General features: G+C 42.3%; 1 protein-coding gene across 1 annotated transcript in view; it reads right to left on the minus strand.

The window, feature by feature from the left end:
* Nucleotides 1-4,647: 4,647 nt before the first annotated feature.
* tbp (TATA box binding protein) overlaps nucleotides 4,648-22,047 on the minus strand; it is a 34,673-nt gene continuing 17,273 nt past the window's right edge. The window contains exons 6-9 of the mRNA XM_084309096.1: nucleotides 8,595-8,686; nucleotides 8,060-8,227; nucleotides 6,498-6,592; nucleotides 4,648-6,378 (exon numbers count right to left, since the gene is read on the minus strand). Coding sequence (XP_084165222.1) covers nucleotides 6,299-6,378; nucleotides 6,498-6,592; nucleotides 8,060-8,227; nucleotides 8,595-8,686 — 435 coding nt within the window. The 3' untranslated portion in view covers nucleotides 4,648-6,298. The remainder of the gene's footprint in view (nucleotides 6,379-6,497; nucleotides 6,593-8,059; nucleotides 8,228-8,594; nucleotides 8,687-22,047) is intronic.

Here is a 22,047-nt window from a genome sequence, read left to right on the forward strand (position 1 = left end):
GTGCAGCCGGAACAATCTGGAGCTCTACGCTCTCAAGACACTGGAGATGGTTGTGGATTACAGAAGGAACCCAGCCCCACTCAACCCCATCACCCTGTGTGACTCGGACTCCCCAGTGGACACTGTGGAGTCCGTCCGATTCTTGGGAACAATCATCTCCCATGACCTCAAGTGGGAGCTGAACATCAGGGGATGAGGATGTACTTCCTGCGGCAGCTGAAGAAATTCAACCAGCCAAAGATGATGATGGTGCACTTTTACACAGCCATCATTGAGCCCATCCTCACCTCCTCCATCACAGTATGGTACGCTGCAGCCACGGCCAAGGACAAAGGCAGGCTGCAGCGTGTCATCCACTCTGCTGAGAAGGTGATCGGCTGCAATGTGCCATCCCTCCAGGACCTGTACGCCTCCAGAACTCTGAAGCGTGCAGGTAAGATTGTGGCCGACCCCTATCAACCTGTTTGAGTCACTCCCCTCTGGCAGGAGACTGCGGTCCATCAGGGCCAAAACCTCACGCCACAAGAACAGTTTCTTCCCCTCTGCAGTGAGCCTCATCAACAAGGCTCGGGACCCTCACTGACACCTCCCCACTGTGTTACATTAACACACCCTACTGGACTATATACTTGCCCACTGTATTGTTACTTCATTATAATTAGTGTATATAATTGACCACATCTGCCAGTTGCACAGTCCTGGCCTACTCTTATTTTGACTTATAATTGTACTATATCTATTGAGCTATATTTAATTTAGTTTATATCCCACATCATTTTATTCAACCTCTTAATTCCTTGTATGTGAAAAGTATACTTGGCAATAAAGACCTTTCTGATTATCTTTTTATATTTAATATCAAAACAACCTTTTATTCCCAGAAGAATACACCACTTGACCCATCCTGCACTCAGGAGCATACATAACATTTCCATTTAATAAAATGTGATCAAATAATCCCTCTCATCATATGATATTCGACCTAATGGTCTTCCAGGACTCAGGAGTGAAGGCTAATCAATGCCGTAACATCCTGCCCCATGCTGCTATCACACAGTAAGCAGAGGTACTGACTGCTCCACCCTGCCCCATGCCATCTATCACAGTAAGCAGAGGTACTGACTGCTCCACCCTGCCCCGTGCCATCTATCACAGTAAGCAGAGGTACTGACTGCTCCACCCTGCCCCGTGCCATCTATCACACAGTAAGCAGAGGTACTGACAGCATAGCACCATCCTGCCCCGTGCCATCTATCACACAGTAAGCAGAGGTACTGACAGCATAGCTAATATATACAAGTTTTAATTATACACAGAGTAGCAAAGTAACGAACGTTTCCAGCCAGAAAAAAAGAAAACAGGCAAAAATGTTAAATGCAATGTGACAGTGCTTAGACGGGCCTCTGATTAACAGCTTATCTCAGAAAACCCACAACAGACCTCAGTATCAACAGAAAAATTACAAGACATTATGTGGCTGAGTGGACCTGGGCAAAATAACAGCCCAATACATTTTGAATACTTGGCAGGGTAAGATTTACAGGGGGGGGGGGGGGTGTAATTGACATGTCTCCAAATATTCAAAGGTTTTTGCCAGGGTCTGTGACTTAAACAAACGGTAGTTACTTTACCAAACAAGTTTGTCTACACTAGTAGCATTAACATCATAAAGCTCGTAAATATCACAGAAGAACAGAGTAAAAGTTGAAAGTCTATCAGAAGTATGAATGAACAATAAAAACACAATCTTACTGTGTCCCACTGTCCATCAGTGCTATTGCACGGAGACGGCTATCATCAAGCGTTAAACCTTATTGGTAACATTCAGCCAGTGTGAACCCCTTTTACACTTATTGCGGAGCGTATTTGTTCTACAAACATGTGTTCATCATACGGGCACCATCACGGCTGTCTTAGTGGAGTAATAGTTTCCATCTCATCCCAATAGCAAATCTAACAGTAATGCTGTTTCTCCCACATCTTCCTGCAAATTAATTATATCATGTAAAATGACCTCTTAGCATCTAGTCTGAATACATTTACACTTAAACTTACCCTTAGTTTAAAAAAAAAAAGAAAAGAAAATCTTAGTTCTATATTTATACAATCACTTGGGTAAAAACTCGTTTCTGACTGGTTAGGTTTAAAGGTAGAACCTGTAATACCGTTAAACAGTGATCTGTAGGCAAAAGAGCGTCACTTGGTATTGCACTATTTATATTTTATTTTGATCTGATGTGCAGGTTGGAGTTGAGTAACTTAACACATTCGGGGCCATTGGGATTAGACGGGGCCCCACTCTATGAGGCCAGCTTTTCATTACAAGTTTTCACTGTGCGTGAGGTTGTTTGTAGAGCTAAATCTATATTTTATATTATTGCTATGTGTCCATTGTCATTGTCAATTGACAGTATAAACCTTCCCTTAAATATGCCATAAAGAAATAATTTCTTCATCAATACGTTCCCGTTTTATAGCGTTGTGAATATGAACTTTATATCGAAATGATCTGGGGTAATTCCTGCAAAGCTAGTTATAGGGTGCTAAGCTAATAACGTTAAATCGATGGCGTTTCGGCCCTACACAAGCTAGAGTTAAAAATCAAAATGCATATGATCGGTATCATGTTCCACCATGAATGTATGAAAGGGGGGGGGGGGGGGGGGAGTTGTTTCCGATTATTGATTACCAATAACGGCATTCGTTATTGCAACATCATACGCTGACCGGGTGGATGGCTATGAGAACAAGGCCCGATCAGGCTGAAATTGTCGCCAAATCGCTCTTACCTGTGGCCGGTTGGTTATATATACGTGGTTGGCCTTCAAAGGATGGCGCCCAATCACGTATATATACGTGGTTGGCCAGAAATGTGTTAGTAGTGTGAAATTCACACTATAAGTTACTAAACTCCGGGGAGCGGCTGGGTGGCGCAGCGGTCTAAGCACTCGTCACCAACGCAAGAGACACCGGTATCGAATCCGGCTGTCAGCGTTGCCTCCGGCTTGGCCGGCCGTCATACTGGCTCAATTGGCAGAGTCAGCGGGAGGGAAGCCGATGGGGTGGTATTCTGGTTGTTGTAAACAGCGACTCCTACAGGTCAGTCAGGGCGCCTGCACAGCAAAGAAGGGATATGTTGAAGGTAGTGTGACCTCCCACACGTTACACTTCACCAATGAGTCCGCGCTGGCAGGTGAAAAGAGGTTGCCGGCTGTCTCCTATGTGACGGAGGAAGCATCCGATAGACTTCAGGACTCCCTAGACCGACCAGTGGGGGGCACATGCGAGCAACGACCAGGAAGGGGAGGGGGGAATTGGCATAACGACGAAAATTGGGATGGGAGAAAATCAGAGAAAAACAGGAGAAAAAGTGGATAAAAAAATAAGTTACTAAACTCCAAACATCACAAAAACAAAAACGTAAACAAAATACAATACCAAGTGAGGCTTTTTTGCCTAGAGATCACCGTTTAACGGCATTACAGATTCTACATTTAAACTTAGCCATCCAGAAACGAGTATTGACCCAAGCAGTTGTAGGAGTATAGAACATGAACTGTTGTTTGGTCTTTGGAACTGACTGAACTGACACCATCCCTACCAGAGATAAAAAACAAAACTAAAAAAACTGATGAAAAAACACATTCCAATAATACGGCACCAACAGGGAAGTGAAGCCGTTCAACCTTAGAAAATAACCGACGGCAACATAAGAACAGGGATGTCGCCTCGTACCGACACTATTCTGGGTCAAGTAACTTCCAGTTCAATCACTTCAGAATGGAAATAAAAATAATCTCCTGCCAGTGACTGGCTGAGCAATGCGAGCATTGTTTCATGAATCTGGAAGAAAACACACCCCTTCAGTTGACTGGATTCAACAAGTGATGCGAGTGTGGTAATGAAAGGGTTAACTATTTGTAGTGTGGCAGTGACAGGGTTAACATTCTGTATTGTCGCAGTGCAAGGGTTAACCCTTTGGTAGAGTGGCCGTGAAAGGGTTAACACTGAATCTAAATTAAACTCTGCAAATGAGGCTGTGGTTTTCCAACTAGGCATGTAAAAAAGGGACTGATGCATTGATAAGAATGTGAAGATCTTAACGGTCAATCTATATTATTGAAATCATGATTTTGCGTGTTTAAAATAGTAACATTTTCAAATATGTTGAATCTAAATAATGCAATCGAACTCACTGTTGGATCTAATTGTTACACCACCTCAAATTTAAACCGCTCAGTCGATTCTAATGTAATAACCGTGATATCTTCAATGGAAAGCTTTCATAGAGAAGGGAATGTGAAGGTGTGCAGGCCGAAATGGTTCAGCTAGAAAAAGGGCTGGGGGAACTTCGTAGTTGACAAATCTACAAAATAAAAACTAAAAACGTTAAAAGTCTTAAAAATGAAACTAAAAACGTCCTTCAAATCTGGTCATCTCTCACGCCCGTTAAGGAATAAGGCCTCTGTAATTAAATGTTTTTCTTGTCGACATAGCCTAGTTATTTTTTAATAAAAACTACAACGCAAGTCTTCCACTCACTCATTCTTACTCCCTCCCGCCATAATTGTATGCTAAAGTCCTTAAAGGAACACACCAACATTCGTGGGAAATACCATATGGCAAATTTCCCATAATGTTGGCGTGTTCCTTTAAATACAGCTCACACATATTTCCATTTTTAAATATCGTAATGTATTATCATGATAAAACAGCGGCATTGTAGTTATTACAAAAATGTACTTCAAAAATAGGAACAAGTTCTATCGATGTACAGTAGTAGCGAACAGAATGGCGTAGTCCCCAAGCATGCGCATCACACATTACACTAAGTCCAGGAAGAATTACAACGCCCAAGTTCATTCCAACAATGAATTATGCTGAACAAAGCAACCGTACAGCTCCGTGATTCATTTGTACTCGGTTCTTTGGACTTCTATAGATAGATATAAAACATCAGATGTGATGCGTCATAATCTAATTACATTCTGGAATGGGATTATATGGCAGCCATTTTACCTGGGTCGTTCTAAACTTGCTGTAATTGGAACCTTTAGTGAAAGATGTATGTTGTTTTTATAATCCTTACACTCAAAGTAATGAGTGTAAGACAACTGTGCCTGTCTAGAAAGAAAAAAGACAAGCACTTCTCCTTGACTATGTTTACTTTGTTAGCTTAGCTAACACTAAAATTATTCTGGTTATAACTCCTCCATTTAGCCAACAGACACCCAGGTAAGATGGCCGACAGTTATCCAATGATTTATGGCATAATGTCACATCTAATTAGGGTTGGGAACCGATTCCTAACATATTTGCATTTCGATTCTTTAAAAAAATTAAGAAATACATTTTTTACTTTGTTAATTAATACCCTAGTTACAGTGCAGCAACCAAATTAAACTGTATCAAGTCAACTGACAATGTGAATAGTATGAAAAAAAATTATGATTTTTCAAAAAATAAAATAAATAAATCTCCTGCGAAATAAGCTGTGACCTGTTTTGACCTGCACCTCAAAGAATCGGAATCGAGAATCGTTTAGAACAGGAATCGAAATGGAGAATCGGAATTGGAACCGGAATCGTTCAAATCCAAACGATGCCCAACCCTACATCTAATGTTTTTTTTTATATCTATAGCTTTGACTCCCGAGCTATAATCTGATGGTGGCTGGATGGACCATACTTGTCAATAGGAGAAATTCATTGTAGGTTTTGGTCTTTTCATAGGCTATGTTAACGATACGAAAACAATAAAATTACACAGGCCTTATCCCTCAACGCGAGAGCTGAGTCATTTAAAAAGGCAAAAAAGAAGAAGGAAACGATGATGAGACAGCAAAGTTCCTCGACATGGAGGCAACTCGGGAGCAGTCTTGTGTATAGTTCTCGTCTTTCATTTCGTGTATAGTTCTCGTCTTTTATCTTGTGTATAGTTCTCGTCTTTCATCTCATGTATAGTTCTCGTCTTTTATCTGGTGTATAGTTCTCGTCTTTCATCTCGTGTATAGTTCCTCGTCTTTCATCTCGTCTATAGTTCTCGTCTTTCATCTCATGTATAGTTCTCGTCTTTCATCTCATGTATAGTTCTCGTCTTTTATCTACAAACTCGTATTTCGGGACCATACAAAAAGGGGGGGGGGGAATACACAGGGCAGGGGATAATGCCAAGAAATGTCCAATCCCCACTGGAAATGAAAAAGAATAGTAATGTCCAAAAATAAGACAATGACGGGTCTAAAGAAAGACAAAAAAGGAGATAATAGTAAGGGTTGGTTGGGAAGATGGAGCAGGGTCTACGTCGTCTTGCGGAAGCCCTTTAGAATGGGGTAGATGTTTTCAAATGCCTCGTATATCTCCCCTCGCACCTTGGCTCCTGGTCAGACACACAGACGGGGAGAGAAGGAATGATATGATAAGAGCATCATAGTAATAATAATAATAATAATACAGCCGTGTGGGGGAGAGGGTAGAATACAGAGGCTGGTCCCTTACCTGTCAGCACCACCTTGCCCGATACGAAAATAAGAAGGACGATTCTGGGTTTGATCATTCTGTAGATGAGGCCTGGAAACAGCTCCGGTTCATAGCTGAAAAACAGACCAGTTAACATTAAGGTGGGGGTGAAAAAGATTCAAGATTCAAGTTTTATTTGTCACATACATACACGAGACATGCAGTGAAATGTAGGTGGCCATGCCCGCCTCGATTGTGCAAAAATGCAAATAATAAAATTAGGGATGCCCCGATCACGTTTTTTGCCACCGATACCGATCGTCTTGAGCCATATCGGCCGATACCGATCCGATATCGATCGTTTTGGGTTTTATAAAAAAAAAAAAAAAAAAAAATATATATATATATATATATATATATATATATTTTTTTTTTAATAAAATATATATATTATATAATTATACTTGTAGTTGTATTATCTGCGAGACATCGCCACCACGCAACAAGTCAAAATGCTCGCTATCTTCACTGTCTGTGTGTATACTCTGCTTTGGTCAAATCACATTCAGCATGCCTCAGCAGGGTATATCTGCGGCTCTGCAGATATACCCTACTCCCTCAGCTAGCCCCTTTTGTGACTGCGATGCAAGCTGGGGCTCGAATACGCATCGAATCAATGTTATAAGACATTGATATCAGGAGCTATCTGTAGCTACTGCTAGCCGGCTAGATAACGTTAAGACAACGCCTCAGTGAACTATTTAGTTTAATGGGACATTTCGTTTTGAACAGTCAGCTAACGTGAGCTATCATGCACTACTAGACTATTGCTGGAACATTTGTTGATATCAGGAGCTATCAGTAGCTAGCCGGCTAGATACCGTTAGACAATGCCTCATGTATTACACTAAAAGTGAATAGTTGACTGGGTAATTTTGTTTAAACAGTAACGATAGCTAGGTAGCTAACGTTAGCTCACGGTCGCATGCACTAGACTAGAGCAGACTAGGAGCCTCTGTGTTTACAGGGGTAAGGGAGGGGCAGGGGAGGAGGAGCGGCAGTTTGCAGCTCCGTGTGTCTGAGACTGAAGTCAGCGAGTGAGATCTCCGCTAAGAATTGGATCATGTTTTTCGATCGGTTTTCACGATCGGCAAAAATAAAGCATTATCGGAATTCACCGATCTCATATTTATACTGAATATCGGCCGATACCGATCGCTGTATAGGTTCTCATAGCATGGTGTTGAATAGAATAGAAAAAATGTATTAATCCAGAGGGAAATTTGTCCGGAGATGGTCAGGGTGCCCTTTTCACAACGATACGCAACCTATTGTAGTCAAATGTAATGGTTTTCTACCAAGAGCTTTCATACTGTCGTCTTGAGACATCTAGAGTGTCACCGCGGCCTCTTGCATGCACATGGAGGTACTGTATGATTGATTGTATGTTGTTGTTGTGATGCCAAGCTGATGCTCGTGAGACGCCACTAGGGGGCAGAGCGGCTAAGTGTGAGCGAATGACCGTGTGAGTGAGTTAGTGACATTGCCAGTCATAGCGGTGCTTCGCATCTAAAAAAGCGTAAGTTAATAAGTGCAGAGACCTGCTGAACTGCTGGTGGGTGAGGACCAGTCCTTCCAGCCTGATGGGGAACTTCACGTCACAGCTTCCCACCATGTTCTGGATCTTGAAGTCCAGGAACTTGGCGGGGAAGCCCAGCTTCTGCACCACACGGGCGTATTTCCTGGCTGCCAACCTCGACTGCTCCTCGCTGGGGAGGGAAGAGGAGAGAAGGGGGGGGGGGGGGGGGGGACATGGGAGAGGAAAGGGGGTGTGGGCAACGAGAAATGGAAATGTGGAAAAGAGGAAGAGAAAGGAGAGCAGATGGAGATTATTAGCAACTAACAGCATTTTGACAAAACTACACCCAGATGATGGAAATATGCAACGTGGCACAAGGATCACCAGGAAGTTGAGTTGATCTCTTCATGATACTTTGGGTGGCGCTTCCATGCATGTTGCAATTCTCTACAGTATTTCAACCGGGCACCTACAAAGCCATGTACAGTGGAATCTACACCAAGAGAATTTAAAAACATGACAGAGTGTATCCCAATAGCTTTCATCAATGTGCTGACCTCTTGGCTCCCGTGCAGACCATCTTCCCAGAGCTGAAGATGAGCGCCGTGGTCCTGGGCTCTCGTATTCTCATGATGACCGCAGCAAAACGCTGGCAGGGAGGGAGGGGTGGAGAAACAGAACAGATCATTAGGAATAAAATGGACATCAGTCTCTCCTAGAAGATTGTGTAGTCTCTCCTAGAAGTCAGTCTCTCCAAGAAGTAAAAAAATTATAATAAAAATAAAAAAATTATTTAACCTGGTAAAATGCTTGAGATCAAGGATCTCTTTTATGAGCAAGACCTGACCAAAATGGCAGCAATAAAAATAATACACCAAGTTACAACATACAGGACAAAACACACAGATAAAAGGTAAAGATAATATTTAAAATCAGGCAAGGTGACAAGGGCCAGTAGCTTCAGTTTTTTTAAGTCAATTCCAAGTAGAGGGAGCCGAGTACATGAAAGCCCTTGTAGGAGCCAAAGCTATATATTTAGGTTATTGTATTATATGAATGTTTATATGTTTATTTTTATAACCTTACATTGAAACGGCATTAGGAATATTGATTGGATTTAGATAGTCATTGAACCGTCTTATTTGTCATAATAGAACATTCTAGAACATTTGTGATGTCATGACCGAATGTTCTAGAACATTTGTGATGTCATGACCGAATGTTCTGGAACATTTGTGATGTCACCGTATGATGTCATAACCGACTATTCTAGAACATTTGTGTGTCTCTATTATAGTCCACAATTCTCGCAGAACAGGCAGTGTGCATCTTGAAACAGGACTGAACAGATAGACTAAACAACATAGACTGAACCCTGCATTTTTCAACCACGGTGCCAAGCCTACCGTTTTGCTGTGGAAAGAGCCGGCAAGTTGATTTACGCCTTTCCAGTGTGGAGTCGGCTGTGATTTTGGAGACTGGGAAAATCGTTTTTTTTTTGTATCTACTTTTTCTCCCCATTTTCAATTTTTCTCCCACCCCAATTTCGTATTATCCAATTCTACCCTCCCCTGTCTCGAACGTTGTTAGACCATGCCTCCCACTGGTCGGCTGCAATGTGGACGAAGCCTTGCATCATGTGTCCCCTCCGGTACACGAGGAGGCAGCCGTCGCATCTTTTCACCTGTACAGCACGATCTCTCAGTGGCGAGGAGTAACGCGTGGGAGGCTCATGCTTCCTGATTCTGCTGTACAGGCGCACCAACCGACCTGTAGGAGTCGCTGTCCACAACGTCCGATCCCCACCCACCGGCTTTCCCACCCCCTAATATACTGCCAATTGTATTAGTATGAACGACCAGCCGAGAGGTGGGTTCGAACCCAGCATCTCCTGCGTTGGTGGCGAGCGCCTTGCCCACTGCGCCACTTAGCCGCCCCTGGAAAATAGTTTTCTTATCTTGTAGTAGTGACGTGAATATTTAGGAAAGTAGCTTTAGGACAACTTCTGTAAAGAAAGACTTTGCTGTGGAAGAGAAATAAACCATTTGGATATCTTTGTTTTACACTGGAGCGGCTGGGGACATTATTTTTCTTTATCAACGAACGTACTACTCGCGAGTAAGCAACTTTAACCAGTAGAGTGGAACATCGGCCCTCATATTAGTAAGAAAACTCTGTTCCAAGAGGAAAAAGGAATCAACACGAACTACTGGAGCGCTGAAAGAAGGATAACAACAAAATGTCGGAACCTAAGAAGGTTGAAATGACACAAAGGGTCTATGAGGAAGATGTCCGTCAGGCCATCAATAAGAGGAGAGCTAAGTTAGGTCAGCTAACTGGTCACACGAATAAGATTAATCAATTAATGGATGAGGATGACGACGGTAACTTGGAAGGTGTACAGACAAGATTGGTAGAATTCAACAATCTATTTGGAGAGTTTGTGAGCTTAAAGGGGCTATGTACTGCTATTCCTAGCACTATTTGGGCAACTTTACACAATTCCTGTTAGTCTATTGAAGACATCTGTAAGGTTTCTTTCAAAAAAATGCATTGTTTTATATTTCTAATCAAGTACTCAAAACCATCATTTTCCAGCTTCAAGATTTCAGGCTGTTATGGCCTGGCTCCGCCCATAAGCACTTTGAGTGACAGTCAGCCCACACAGTCTGCGACTGGTAGACAGAGAGATAGAGAGAGAGAGATAGGGGGGGTGGGAGAGAGAGAGAGGGGTGGGAGAGAGAGAGAGCTTCTTCCAGAGCGAAACCAGACACCTCTGCACACACTCCGGAGGGAGAGAGAGAGAGAGAGAGAGAGAGAGGGGGTGGGAGAGAGAGCTTCTTCCAGAGCGAAACCCGACACCTCTGCACACACTCCGGAGGTAGAGAGAGAGAGACAGAGAGAGAGGGAGGGGGGGGGACCCGCCGCGCGGCAGCTTGTGGGCCTCCCTTCCTCCCCTCTCCCGTGTGCCGCGCAGCAACTCGATGAACAGGAGGCTCTGCTCTTAGCTACCTCATCTAAGCTAAGAGCAGAGAGGGAGGAACAGGCAGAGAGAGAGGATTTACAGGTCCAGGCTGCTTTAGCTGCTGCAGAGGCTAAGTTCAAAGTACTGGAAGAGTACGAGGGCCAGCGAGCCTCATCCAGTGTCCCGTAGGGATGGAATGAACTCTTGCATAGAGAAAAAGAAGCCCTTCAAATCACAAGCTCACGAGCAGGCTACGCCTACTCCTCAGGCCGTAGCGATAAAAGGAGAACCTGCTTACAGTACAGAGCACCTGGCGGTGCTACACAGAAGGAACAAGAGTCTCCGCAACAAGAGTCCACACGAGCCATGGTGGATTTCCTAGTGAAGCAACAAAACCATGCTACTCTGCCCCCTCAACAGATTCCTATATTCAAGGGAGACCCTATGGGGTACAGGCTATTCATCAGGGCCTTTGAACACGGAGTGGAGGACAAGACAGATAGTAACAGAGACCGGCTGTACTTCATGGAGCAGTACACGGATGGACAGCCGAGAGAGCTGATAAGAAGTTGTCTTCACAGTGCACAACGGCAGACAAGATGGCTGCTGATTGAAGTGCTGAGCTGCACTCCGTGCCAAACTTCCCTTTAAAATGCCATTATATATGCTTTGATCAGAGATAAACTTAACTTTTTCCAACCTGGATTCACCTGTTAACGAGACGGTGGAGGGACTGGAAGCCTATATTGACGCGTTTTATAAAGAAAACGCTATGGCGGGCACCAAACCCGATACCAAACGCACCCGAAGTGAGCTGGGCTCGAGTGATGCGGATGACCCAACCAGCGACATCCGTGAGTCTTTAACATCTATTCAACATCAACTCCAGAAGCTTGATCTACTCGAACAGCTGACAAACAATGTCAAGGAGTTAAAAGCTTCTGTGGAGTACAACAACTCACTCATCGAGGTGCTAAAGGCAGACAATGCCTCACTCAGGATCGACGTAAACAAACTACAACGTCTGACGGGTAATCTCCAAAAAGAAAATTTCAACATGGCTAATAACATTCTTGACCTACAATGTAGAAGCATGAGAGACAACATAATAATTCACGGTCTTCCTGAAACTAAAAATGAAACTCACCAGAGATCCGAGGAACTTTTTAAGTTATTCCTGTCAGATAACCTGAAAATGAAGTCGGTTGAAACCGAAGCTATCCGCTTTTCCAGAGTCCATCGCCTGGGGAAAGCCAAAGTCGACCAGCAGAGGCCCCGTCCCATCGTGGCCAAAGTCATCGATTCAAAGATGAAATCTGCTATTATGTCCAACGGTAGAGAGTTGAAAGGATCCAAATATTCCATCAGTGACCAGTTCCCTGCAGAGATCATGAGTAGACGCAGGCTGCTCTACCCGGTCATGGCGGATGCGAGGAAAAACAAACGGAATGCTCGTATGTTCATGGATAAACTTTATATTGATGGAACTATGTACAGGAATCCCTGTATTACATACTGGCTGAGTGGAGGCGACGAAAACGTCTTTCATGACGCTCAGGAGGAGATACTGACTCCAAGTATCCAGCGTGCTGCCCGAGCTGCTGTAAACAATGACGCTTGAAGATGACGTCATCATCACCAAGGCGTCCTCGTTGCTATGACTACCCGGGACCATGACTGAATACACGTAGGACACTGCATGCAGAATGCTGCAGATGCAAGTAGGGATGCCCCGATCACGTTTTTTGCCACCGATACCGATCACCGATCGTCGTGAGCCATATCGGCCGATACCGATCCGATACCGATTGTTTGATTAAAAAGAAATTAAAAATTATTTTATATAAAGTTTTTTTTTTTTTTGTATAAAATATATATATTATATAATTAGACTTGTACTTGTATTATCTGCGAGACATCGCCACCACGCAACAAGTCAAAATGCTCACTATCTGCAAACAGCTCCACTGTCTGTGTGTACTCTAGTAGCCCAGCTCCAAAAAGGATTCTCCGGCGCTGCAGCGGGACCCCATTGGTAACGTTAAGTGCTTTGGTCATTTCACATTCAGCAAGCCCTCAGCTCGAATACGCATTAAATCAATGTTATAAGACATTGATATCAAGAGCTATCTGTAGCTACTGCTAGCCGGCTAGATGACGTTAAGACAGAACTTTAGTTCAATGGGACATTTCGTTTTGAACAGTAAACGAACGTCAGCTAACGCAAGCTAACTGAGGTATGAACATGAACTACTAGACTTTCTGGATCATTTGTTGATATCAGGAGCTATCGGTAGCTAGCCGGCTAAATACCGTTAGACAATGCCTACTAAACGTGAATAGTTGACTGGGTAATTTTGTTTAAACAGTAACGATAGCTAGGTAGCTAACGTTAGCGCAGGTCGAATGCAGTGCACTACAGACTCGAGCAGAGGAGCCGCACCTCTTTGTTTACAAACTCTACACGGGGGCGGGCGGGGCTAGGGAGGAGGAGCAGCGGCAGTTTGCAGGTTGTGTGTGTCTGAGACAGACAGCGAGTGAGAGCTTCGCTTGATCGGTTTCCGCTATCGGCGAATATGACTAATTATCGGAATTCACAGATTGCATATTTATACTGAGTATCGGCCGATAACGATCGGTGGCCGATCGATCGGGGCATCCCTAGATGCAAGTCTTACCTTGCATACTTCCTTTCTTTTCATTTATCTCTTGTGCTTTTCTTCTCAGTCTCATATCCATTCCATTTGTTTGTTTCAATTCATTTATTTAATCTCTCTCTCTCTCTCTCTCTCTCTCTCTCTCTCATCTTTGGCTAGGGAAATGCGGTTAACGTTGGGCTACTCATCCAGACCCTTGGGCTAATGGGTTTGAATGGAGTGGCCTTGGGTTATTGTTTATATGTTCTGTTAATCATTTTAGCCCATCCATTAGGGATGGGCCATATGTGTTTTATGTGTAACCTGTCTGTGCAAGACGTTAAAACAAAATAACCCTATGTACTTCACCCCCTCCCCCCTCTGTTCACCTCCCCCTTATTCCAGCCATTTAGAGCCCACATTAGCCTCAATAGAAGCGTCAAAAAAATATTGCATTACCAACAACCACACAACAACATGTATAGATTATGGCTAGTTTGAACATAATGATCTGGAACACTGGTGGAATAAATAAACAACACAAACGAAAAAGCGTGCTCACACTGATGAAAAAAGAACAGGTGGACATAGCTCTGCTAAGCGAAACGCACATCTTAGAGAAAGACAGATATGTTAGCGGACAACACATATCATAACATCAGTCACTCTTCCTTTGGAACGAGAACTCGGGGAGTAGCCATAGTCGTTAGACGGAAGTTGAATATTGAATTGAAGGGAGTATGGTCTGATGCAGATGGTCGGATAACTATAGCTAAGATTTTACACAAGAACAGAAAAATAGCGTTGGTAGCGGTATACGCCCCAAATTTATATGAAGTTAGTTTCTTCACTACACTTACCAGAGCAATGTTAGACCTTCCCGAATACTCATTTATAATCGGTGCAGATTTTAATGCCATTTGGAATCCAAGGATGGACAAATCAAACCCCTCCTTTTCCAACGAACAAAAAAATGCATCTAATGCATTAAAGGATTGGTCGAAGATTACAGGTGTAAATGACTTATGGCGATCACTCAACCCCATGACCCGGAAGTACTCTTGTCGATCTGCGAGACATAATACATTATCCAGAATAGATTACGTTTTCACAACCCTGAGACTATTTGATAACTACGATGTGGAAATGATACCCAATGCATTGTCTGATCACTGTTATTTACTCTTAAAAGGAACATTTGGTATACTATCATCCCGAGCCCCAAGATGGCGATTTAACACGATGCTGCTTAATAACAAGGAATTCATTACACAAATCAAAGAAGCTCTTACGGTATTCCTACGGATAAATGCGAATTCGGTGCAGGACCCCAGAATATTATGGATGTCGACAAAGGGTTTCACTGATTGCTTTTCCTCCCAAATACGCAAGAATCGATGCTCAAAACTGGCTGAACTGGAAACGCTTTACTCAACGTTATTTAATTCTTTACAATACAACAACTCGGTTAAACTGGAAAATCAAGTCAATATACTAAAAAAAGAGATTAACGCCATATACAGACAACAATCTGAATTGCAAATACGTAGCACAAGAGAACAGCAGTACTCCCAAGGTTCCAAACCAAGTCACCTATTAGCTATGTGATTAAGAGTCAACGCAAAATTTGCAGATATAACTACCATTAGAGCACAACAAGGACTTGTTACAGAACCCAAAGAAATAAACACGACATTCAAAGAATTTTACTCCAACTTATACAAATCAGAAACGACCTTCGATCAAAACAAAATGGACACATATCTTAATCAAATTAACCTCCCTAAACTTTCAGAGGATGACGCTAAACAGTTAGAAACACCGATCACACTAGATGAACTTAGGGAGGCCATATCTGAAATGCAAAGTGGTAGGGCCCCTGGAAGAGACGGTATCCCACCAGAAATGTACCTCTCTTGTTGGGACATAATTGGACCCTTATTACTAAATATGATTTTATACTCAGTCAAGGAGGGGAACTTCCATAAGAATGACAATATTGCACTCATAACAGTCCTCCTCAAAAAAGACAAAGACCCCACCGAGTGCGGTAGTTACAGACCTTTAAGCCTCCTCGGAACCGATATCAAACTGTACTCTAAGGTATTAGCCATCAGACTACAAAAGCATATGACGTCTTTAATTCATCCGGACCAAACAGGCTTCATAAGAGGCCGCCTGATCACTGATAACATAAGACGATTACTACACATACTAGATGCTAACAAGGAAGACAACACACCTAAGGCGATGCTGTCCCTGGATGCAATGAAAGCTTTTGACAGGTTGGAATGGTCGTATCTATGGGCAGTGTTAGAAAGGATGGGGTTAGGAAAAGGATTCATTGATATGATTAAAGTATTATACAAAGACCCATCGGCCATGATTACAACAGGTACAATCACCTCCGAAATCTTTCCAGTATCACGGTCTAGGGCTGTACACTGCGATGATATCGTCGCAAATTGCCCCTTTAATTGGCCGTTGCGATTGGTAAATATTATCTGGGGGCGGGCTTGCGAGCAGTGCTTTCAAGCCTTACATTCGCATTTCACTCCTAAATTATCCAAGGCGTGTGATGACGCCACTCACGCGAACTGAGCAGTGAGCACTCAGCAGGTATGATCAGCGGGAACAATCGACTGAGCACTCACTCTGATAGACTGGCTGACTGTCTGATTTAGCTATGAAGAAAAGTAAAGTTAGTATTGCTTCATATTTTCGACACGTTCGACCTCCTATAGTGAGCCGAACTGAACTGAACTCAGACACACGGAGAGAGCTGCGGCGTCTCCTCCCTCCCGCACCTGTGGCTGTTGTAAACACTAGTCTCTAGTGGGACCTCGGTGAGCCTGCCAGCCGGCTAGCTACTGATATCAACAAATCCTCCAGCAAGTCTAGTAGTGCATGATAGCTCGCGTTAGCTTACTGTTCAAAACTAAACGTCCCATTAAACTAAATAGTTCAGATAGCTCCTGATATCAATGTCTTATAAGTTATAACACTGAGTCGATGCGTATTCGAGCTGAGGGCACGCTGAATATAGTCAATAGGGTCCAGCTGCAGCGCCGGAGAATCCTGGCCGTAGCTGGAGGCTACAGTATAGGGTCCAGCTGCAGCTCCGGAGAATCCTGGCCGTAGCTGGAGGCTACTCGAGTACACACAGACAGTGGAGCTGGTTGCATATAGCGAGCATTTTGACTTGTTGCGTGGTGGCGATGTCTCGCAGATAATACAACTACAAGTATGATTATATAATATATATATTTTATTAAAAAAAAATTATATAAAATATTTTTTTTTAAATCAAAAACAATCGAAAATTTGCCCCTAAAAATTTTTTTTTGCCCCTAAATTTCTCATTTAGGGGCAAGTGTGCCCCTAGTGAAAAAGCTTAGCGTACAGCCCTCGTCTTCCAGACAGGGTTGCCCTCTTAGTCCCGGACTATTCGATCTATCATTAGAGCCTTTAGCACAATATATAAGACAATCCCAATCCATAGAACCAATCGTAATCAAGGGCACACAACACAAAATTAGTTTATATGCGGACGACGTAATACTGTTCATGCAAAACCCCAACACCGCATTGCCTCATCTTCTCAAGTTGATTGAGGACTTGAGATTTATCGGGATTTAGGATAAATTGGCCGAAGTCGGCCTTCCTCCCACTTAACGCCCCTGCAAAAAGAAATATAACCCTCCCAGAAGAGATACCGATGGTAAAACACTTTAGATGTTTGGGAGTATGGCTGGGCGATAAAACGATAACGATAACTATCGCGATAAATTATTTCCTCGAAATAAACATGAAACGTGGTCGCAAAGTTTCGATATATCGATTTTCCAAGCTTGGCTCCGTTCAGCCTCGGCTCAGCACACTCACTCACAACAACCAGCATTACGTGATGACGTGCTTACGCACACAGCTAACAACCAATCAGTGAAGGAGATGGCCGAGACCCGGAAGGAGGTAGGACTCACTCAACAACCAGGCTTGCTAGGCTAATTAGCTTGCAAGGCGTTGTTTTATATATTTACGTGCCTAGTATGTGTGTGTTTTGAATTCTGAGGCCACGTTTATGGTAGTGTGGGATATACAGTGGACGTCGTTTCAATATATTGTGGCGGAAGAGAGTATTTTAGTGTCATATTTAGCACATTGTCATGGAATACATCGCTTAGAACCAACAGGCTGGCTAGGATAACTAGCTTGCACGGCACTGTTTTATATATTTACGTGCCGAGTATGTGTGTGTTTTGAATTCTGAGGCCACGTTTATGGTAGTGTGGGATATACAGTGGACGTCGTTTCAATATATTGTGGCGGAAGAGAGTATTTTAGTGTCATATTTATTGTCATGAGATACTCCGCTTGTCGGCTAACGTGCGCAGACTGATGACGACATCAACTCGACTTGAGACATTCGCAGCAGCATAAGAAGTTAATTAAACTTGACGGACATTATATCTACGATAATTATCGATATCGAATTATATGAAAATAATTTTATAATTTTATCGCGATAACGTTTTTGGTCATATCGCCCAGCCCTATTTGGGAGTTGAAATATTCCCTAACATAAGCCAAACGGTGAAGCACAATTACATAAAAATCCAAAACAAAATCAAATACGACCTTGTCAGGTGGTCAAAACTTAAAAACTCAGTACAAGCACGGATATCAATAGTTAAGATGGACGTCCTACCTAGAATCAACTTCTTCAGCTCAATGCTACCGTTACCCACTCCAAAGGGTTACTGGAAAGAATTACACTCCTCCACATACAAATTTATTTGGAATAACAAACCACCACGTATAAAAAGATCCACCGCACAGAGAAACAAAGCAGACGGTGGTATGGCATTTCCAGATTTCCACCACTATTTTAAGGCATACACTTTAAGACCACTGACAACATGGTTTGATCCCCAAGCATCAGTATCCTGGAGAAATTTAGAAGAAAATATAGTAGCTCCACATAGGCTGAAGGACATAGTGTACACCAAATGATCAATTAAGCAATGCGAACGGAAATTTGGCCCCATAATCACTCATGCAATCCGGATATGGCGTGAAACACAAAAAAAAGACTCTATCCCACATAAATGGCATAATCATACTCCCTTATTCAATAACAATGCACTCTTGATTGGAAAACAACCTATAAGATTCCCTAGATGGGAAAAGCAAGACATACACACATTAGGAGACGTTTTCAACAAACAGGGTTTTTGTAGTTTTGATGAAATATGCAAAAAAAATTATCTCACCAAGTCCTCATATTATTTTTACGCACAGTTATTGGCATGTTTGAAGGCTCACGGTGTTCCATTAAGGATACCAATTGTACACCACAGATACCACAAATTCTTCTATGAAAGAGAGACATCGAGAGGTTTTGTTTCAGATTTTTATCATCAATTACTAACGGCCTCGTATGAAACCCTACATCTAGACCAGGGGTAGGCAACCATAGGCACACGGGGGCATTTGCATAGGCACAGGGGGCAGCATAAAAAAAAAGAAAAAAAATATTAAAATTATATATATATATTTTTTGCTTTGAAATATTAGTGAAATATTTTGCACTGTTGTCGCATTTATCTTGTTGAAATCCTCCCACAGGTTCTTTTTACTACCACATATTTAATTGAGACCCTTTATTTGTTTATTATTTCAATTTAGCTGGAAATACATTGCTACATCATTCAGTAACATTTGCAGAGCCTTATAACAAAAACATTATTACGGTCACCATTGTGACCAGTGGGATTAATCAACACATTTTATTATTTATTTTTCTATTTCATTGAACATTGCACATGTTAAAAGCCATTTTTTTACTCAAAATGTGAGTATTACCAAGTCAACTTGTGTTCTTAAAACAATGACAATAAACATAGTTTTATTAGGTTGAAATAATGTGGTTGTGTACTTATTTTTCTGTTAACTTATTATGGATTGAAAACTGAAAACCTTAATGCACAGTAACTGAACTCAATATTTTTAAGTTCTGGTAACTTATTATATTTTTTTTTACAGTGTAGTCTTGCGATCAATCAACCCTCCATTCACATCCTGGTGTTCTCCATTAGGCCTGTAGGTGGAGCTATGACAGCACACGTACAGTACACACACCAATGGTGTGTGATGTGTCCAAAAATGAATGGGCAAATGTGAGTGAAATGGTTGCACTGTATGCAGCTGTTTGTCTGCATTGCATCCCCCCCCCCCCCAACTCAGATTTAGGGTTGATACAACCATCATAATAATATTGTTAATAATAACAATAACAATAATGATGTAATAATGTAAAAATTATCATTAAAAAGACCCGATTATGAGAAAAAAGTATTACGATGCATGGAATATTGTTGAGGCACACTAGTTACAACTATATTTCAAACAGGCACTCCATGTCAAAAAGGTTGCCGACCCCTGATCTAGACTCAGTCTGGAGGAGGGATATACCAGACCTGGAGATAGACTTTGACTGGCAAGAAGCCTGGGCAAATGTACGCCTTGCATCAAGGAACCCGGACCATCAACAAATCAATCTTAACTATATTCACAGGACATACTTAACTCCTATAAGACTGAACAAAATGGGTCTTAAACAAGACTCCAAATGCTCCTTATGTACAAATGGGGACGAAGGGACATTTATGCACATGTACTGGGACTGCCCACCAGTTAAGCTATTTTGGAAAGAAGTGACCCAGCAATTGTCAAATCTCTTAACTCTGGATATACCTGTACACCCCTCTGTATTACTGCTGAATGATGTCTTTGAGCATGCAGTACCTCCACAGCTAAAGAGATTGGTTTTATCCGGTATCACAGTGGCTAAAAAGCTGATAGCATCACGATGGTTTCAACCGGAAAAAATGTGCCGGAAGGTCTGGATTCTTACATATCTCGATGTGATTTATCAAGAAATATCAACAGCTAGAATTTTGGGTCTCAATGAATCCAAAATGGCAATGTGGTTAGAAGTGGTGGAGAGAATAAAAGCCAGCATATAATGGTAGTGTCTGGTTAGGAACAAATTATAATGGTTGGATTATCCAATGGGGGGTCCGGGAGAGGGGGGTACGAGCTGGAGCATATGTGTATTTGTATATCCTATTGTGTGTTGTCATGTTTGTTTATGTGTTTGTTTAAAAAATAATAAAAAAATAAAATACAAAAAAAATAAGTTGTCTTCACATGGAACCAGAGCGAGGCTATCACGAGGCAAGGAGGCTCTTGAAAAAACATTTTGGAAATGGATACAAGATCTCAATGGCGTATATAGACAAGGCACTGAACTAGCCTACTATCAAGTCCGATGACGGAGAGGCGATCCACTCCTTTGGCTTCTATCTCACTGGATGCCTCAATGCTATGGCTGACGTGGAGTACATGCAGGAGCTTGATATCAAATATGCATGCCATCACCGCCAAGCTTCCGTACAAGCAGAGAGCGGTGGAGAAGCAAAGCCTATGCTCTTCTAGAGAAAGATCAGCGCAGCGCCAAGTACTGCAACCTTGCCGATTTTGTCAGCCTACAAGCCCAACACCCTCTCTTCGGCAACATCACAGATGGAAACAAGAGCCAAGCTAAGGCTCACAAAGATGAGAAGACATCCAGAAAGAGCGGCGCTTGGGGAAGCTTCACAACAGCTGCTACAGCAGTCCAGAACCCGGCAGAGACTAAAGCAAGGACCAAGGGGGATACACTCTGTGCCTTCTCCAACCCTTGCCTCTTTTTATTTTATTTTTTTATTTAATTTTTTTAATTTTTTTTTAACTTACGTTTTTATTTTCATTTTTTCAACAACATACATACACAATACATTTCCACATACAAAATTATAAAGACTCATCAATAAGAAATCAAATTAAAACATATCCAAAAATGAGAAAAGAAAAGTATGGCATGGGTCCTTCGGTCCATTCTATATTTGCATCCTTTATTTACATTTTCCATCATTTCCTTGTATCCTTTTCAATCCCCTGTGATGTTGTTCCTTCCCCTCCTATATTCTTCCCACTTTTCCCATTTCAATTAAAACTTTTCTCCTTGCAGCCTCAGCAGATGTGTGATTCTCTCCATTTCCTGTATCTCCTCTACTATCTTTATCCATTGGTCCTTCGTCGGCACTTCTACCCTGTACCACAGCTTAGTTAAAGCTTTTTTGGCTGCCACTATCAATATCTTAATCAAGTATTTGTCTTCCCCTTGAATTCCTTCCTGTGATAGGTTCCCCAGATACAACACTTGGCCTTCCTGGGGTATTTCGTATCCTATTATTTCATTTATTATCCCTCCTATCTCTTCCCAGTAGTGCCTTATTTTCTGACATCTTCAGAATATGTGTGCGTGGTTCGCTATTTCTTGTCCACACTCCCTCCAACATGGTT

Source organism: Notolepis coatsorum (assembly GCF_963971535.1).
Source record: "Notolepis coatsorum genome assembly, chromosome: 2".
NCBI classification, from domain to species: Eukaryota; Metazoa; Chordata; class Actinopteri; order Aulopiformes; family Paralepididae; genus Notolepis; species Notolepis coatsorum.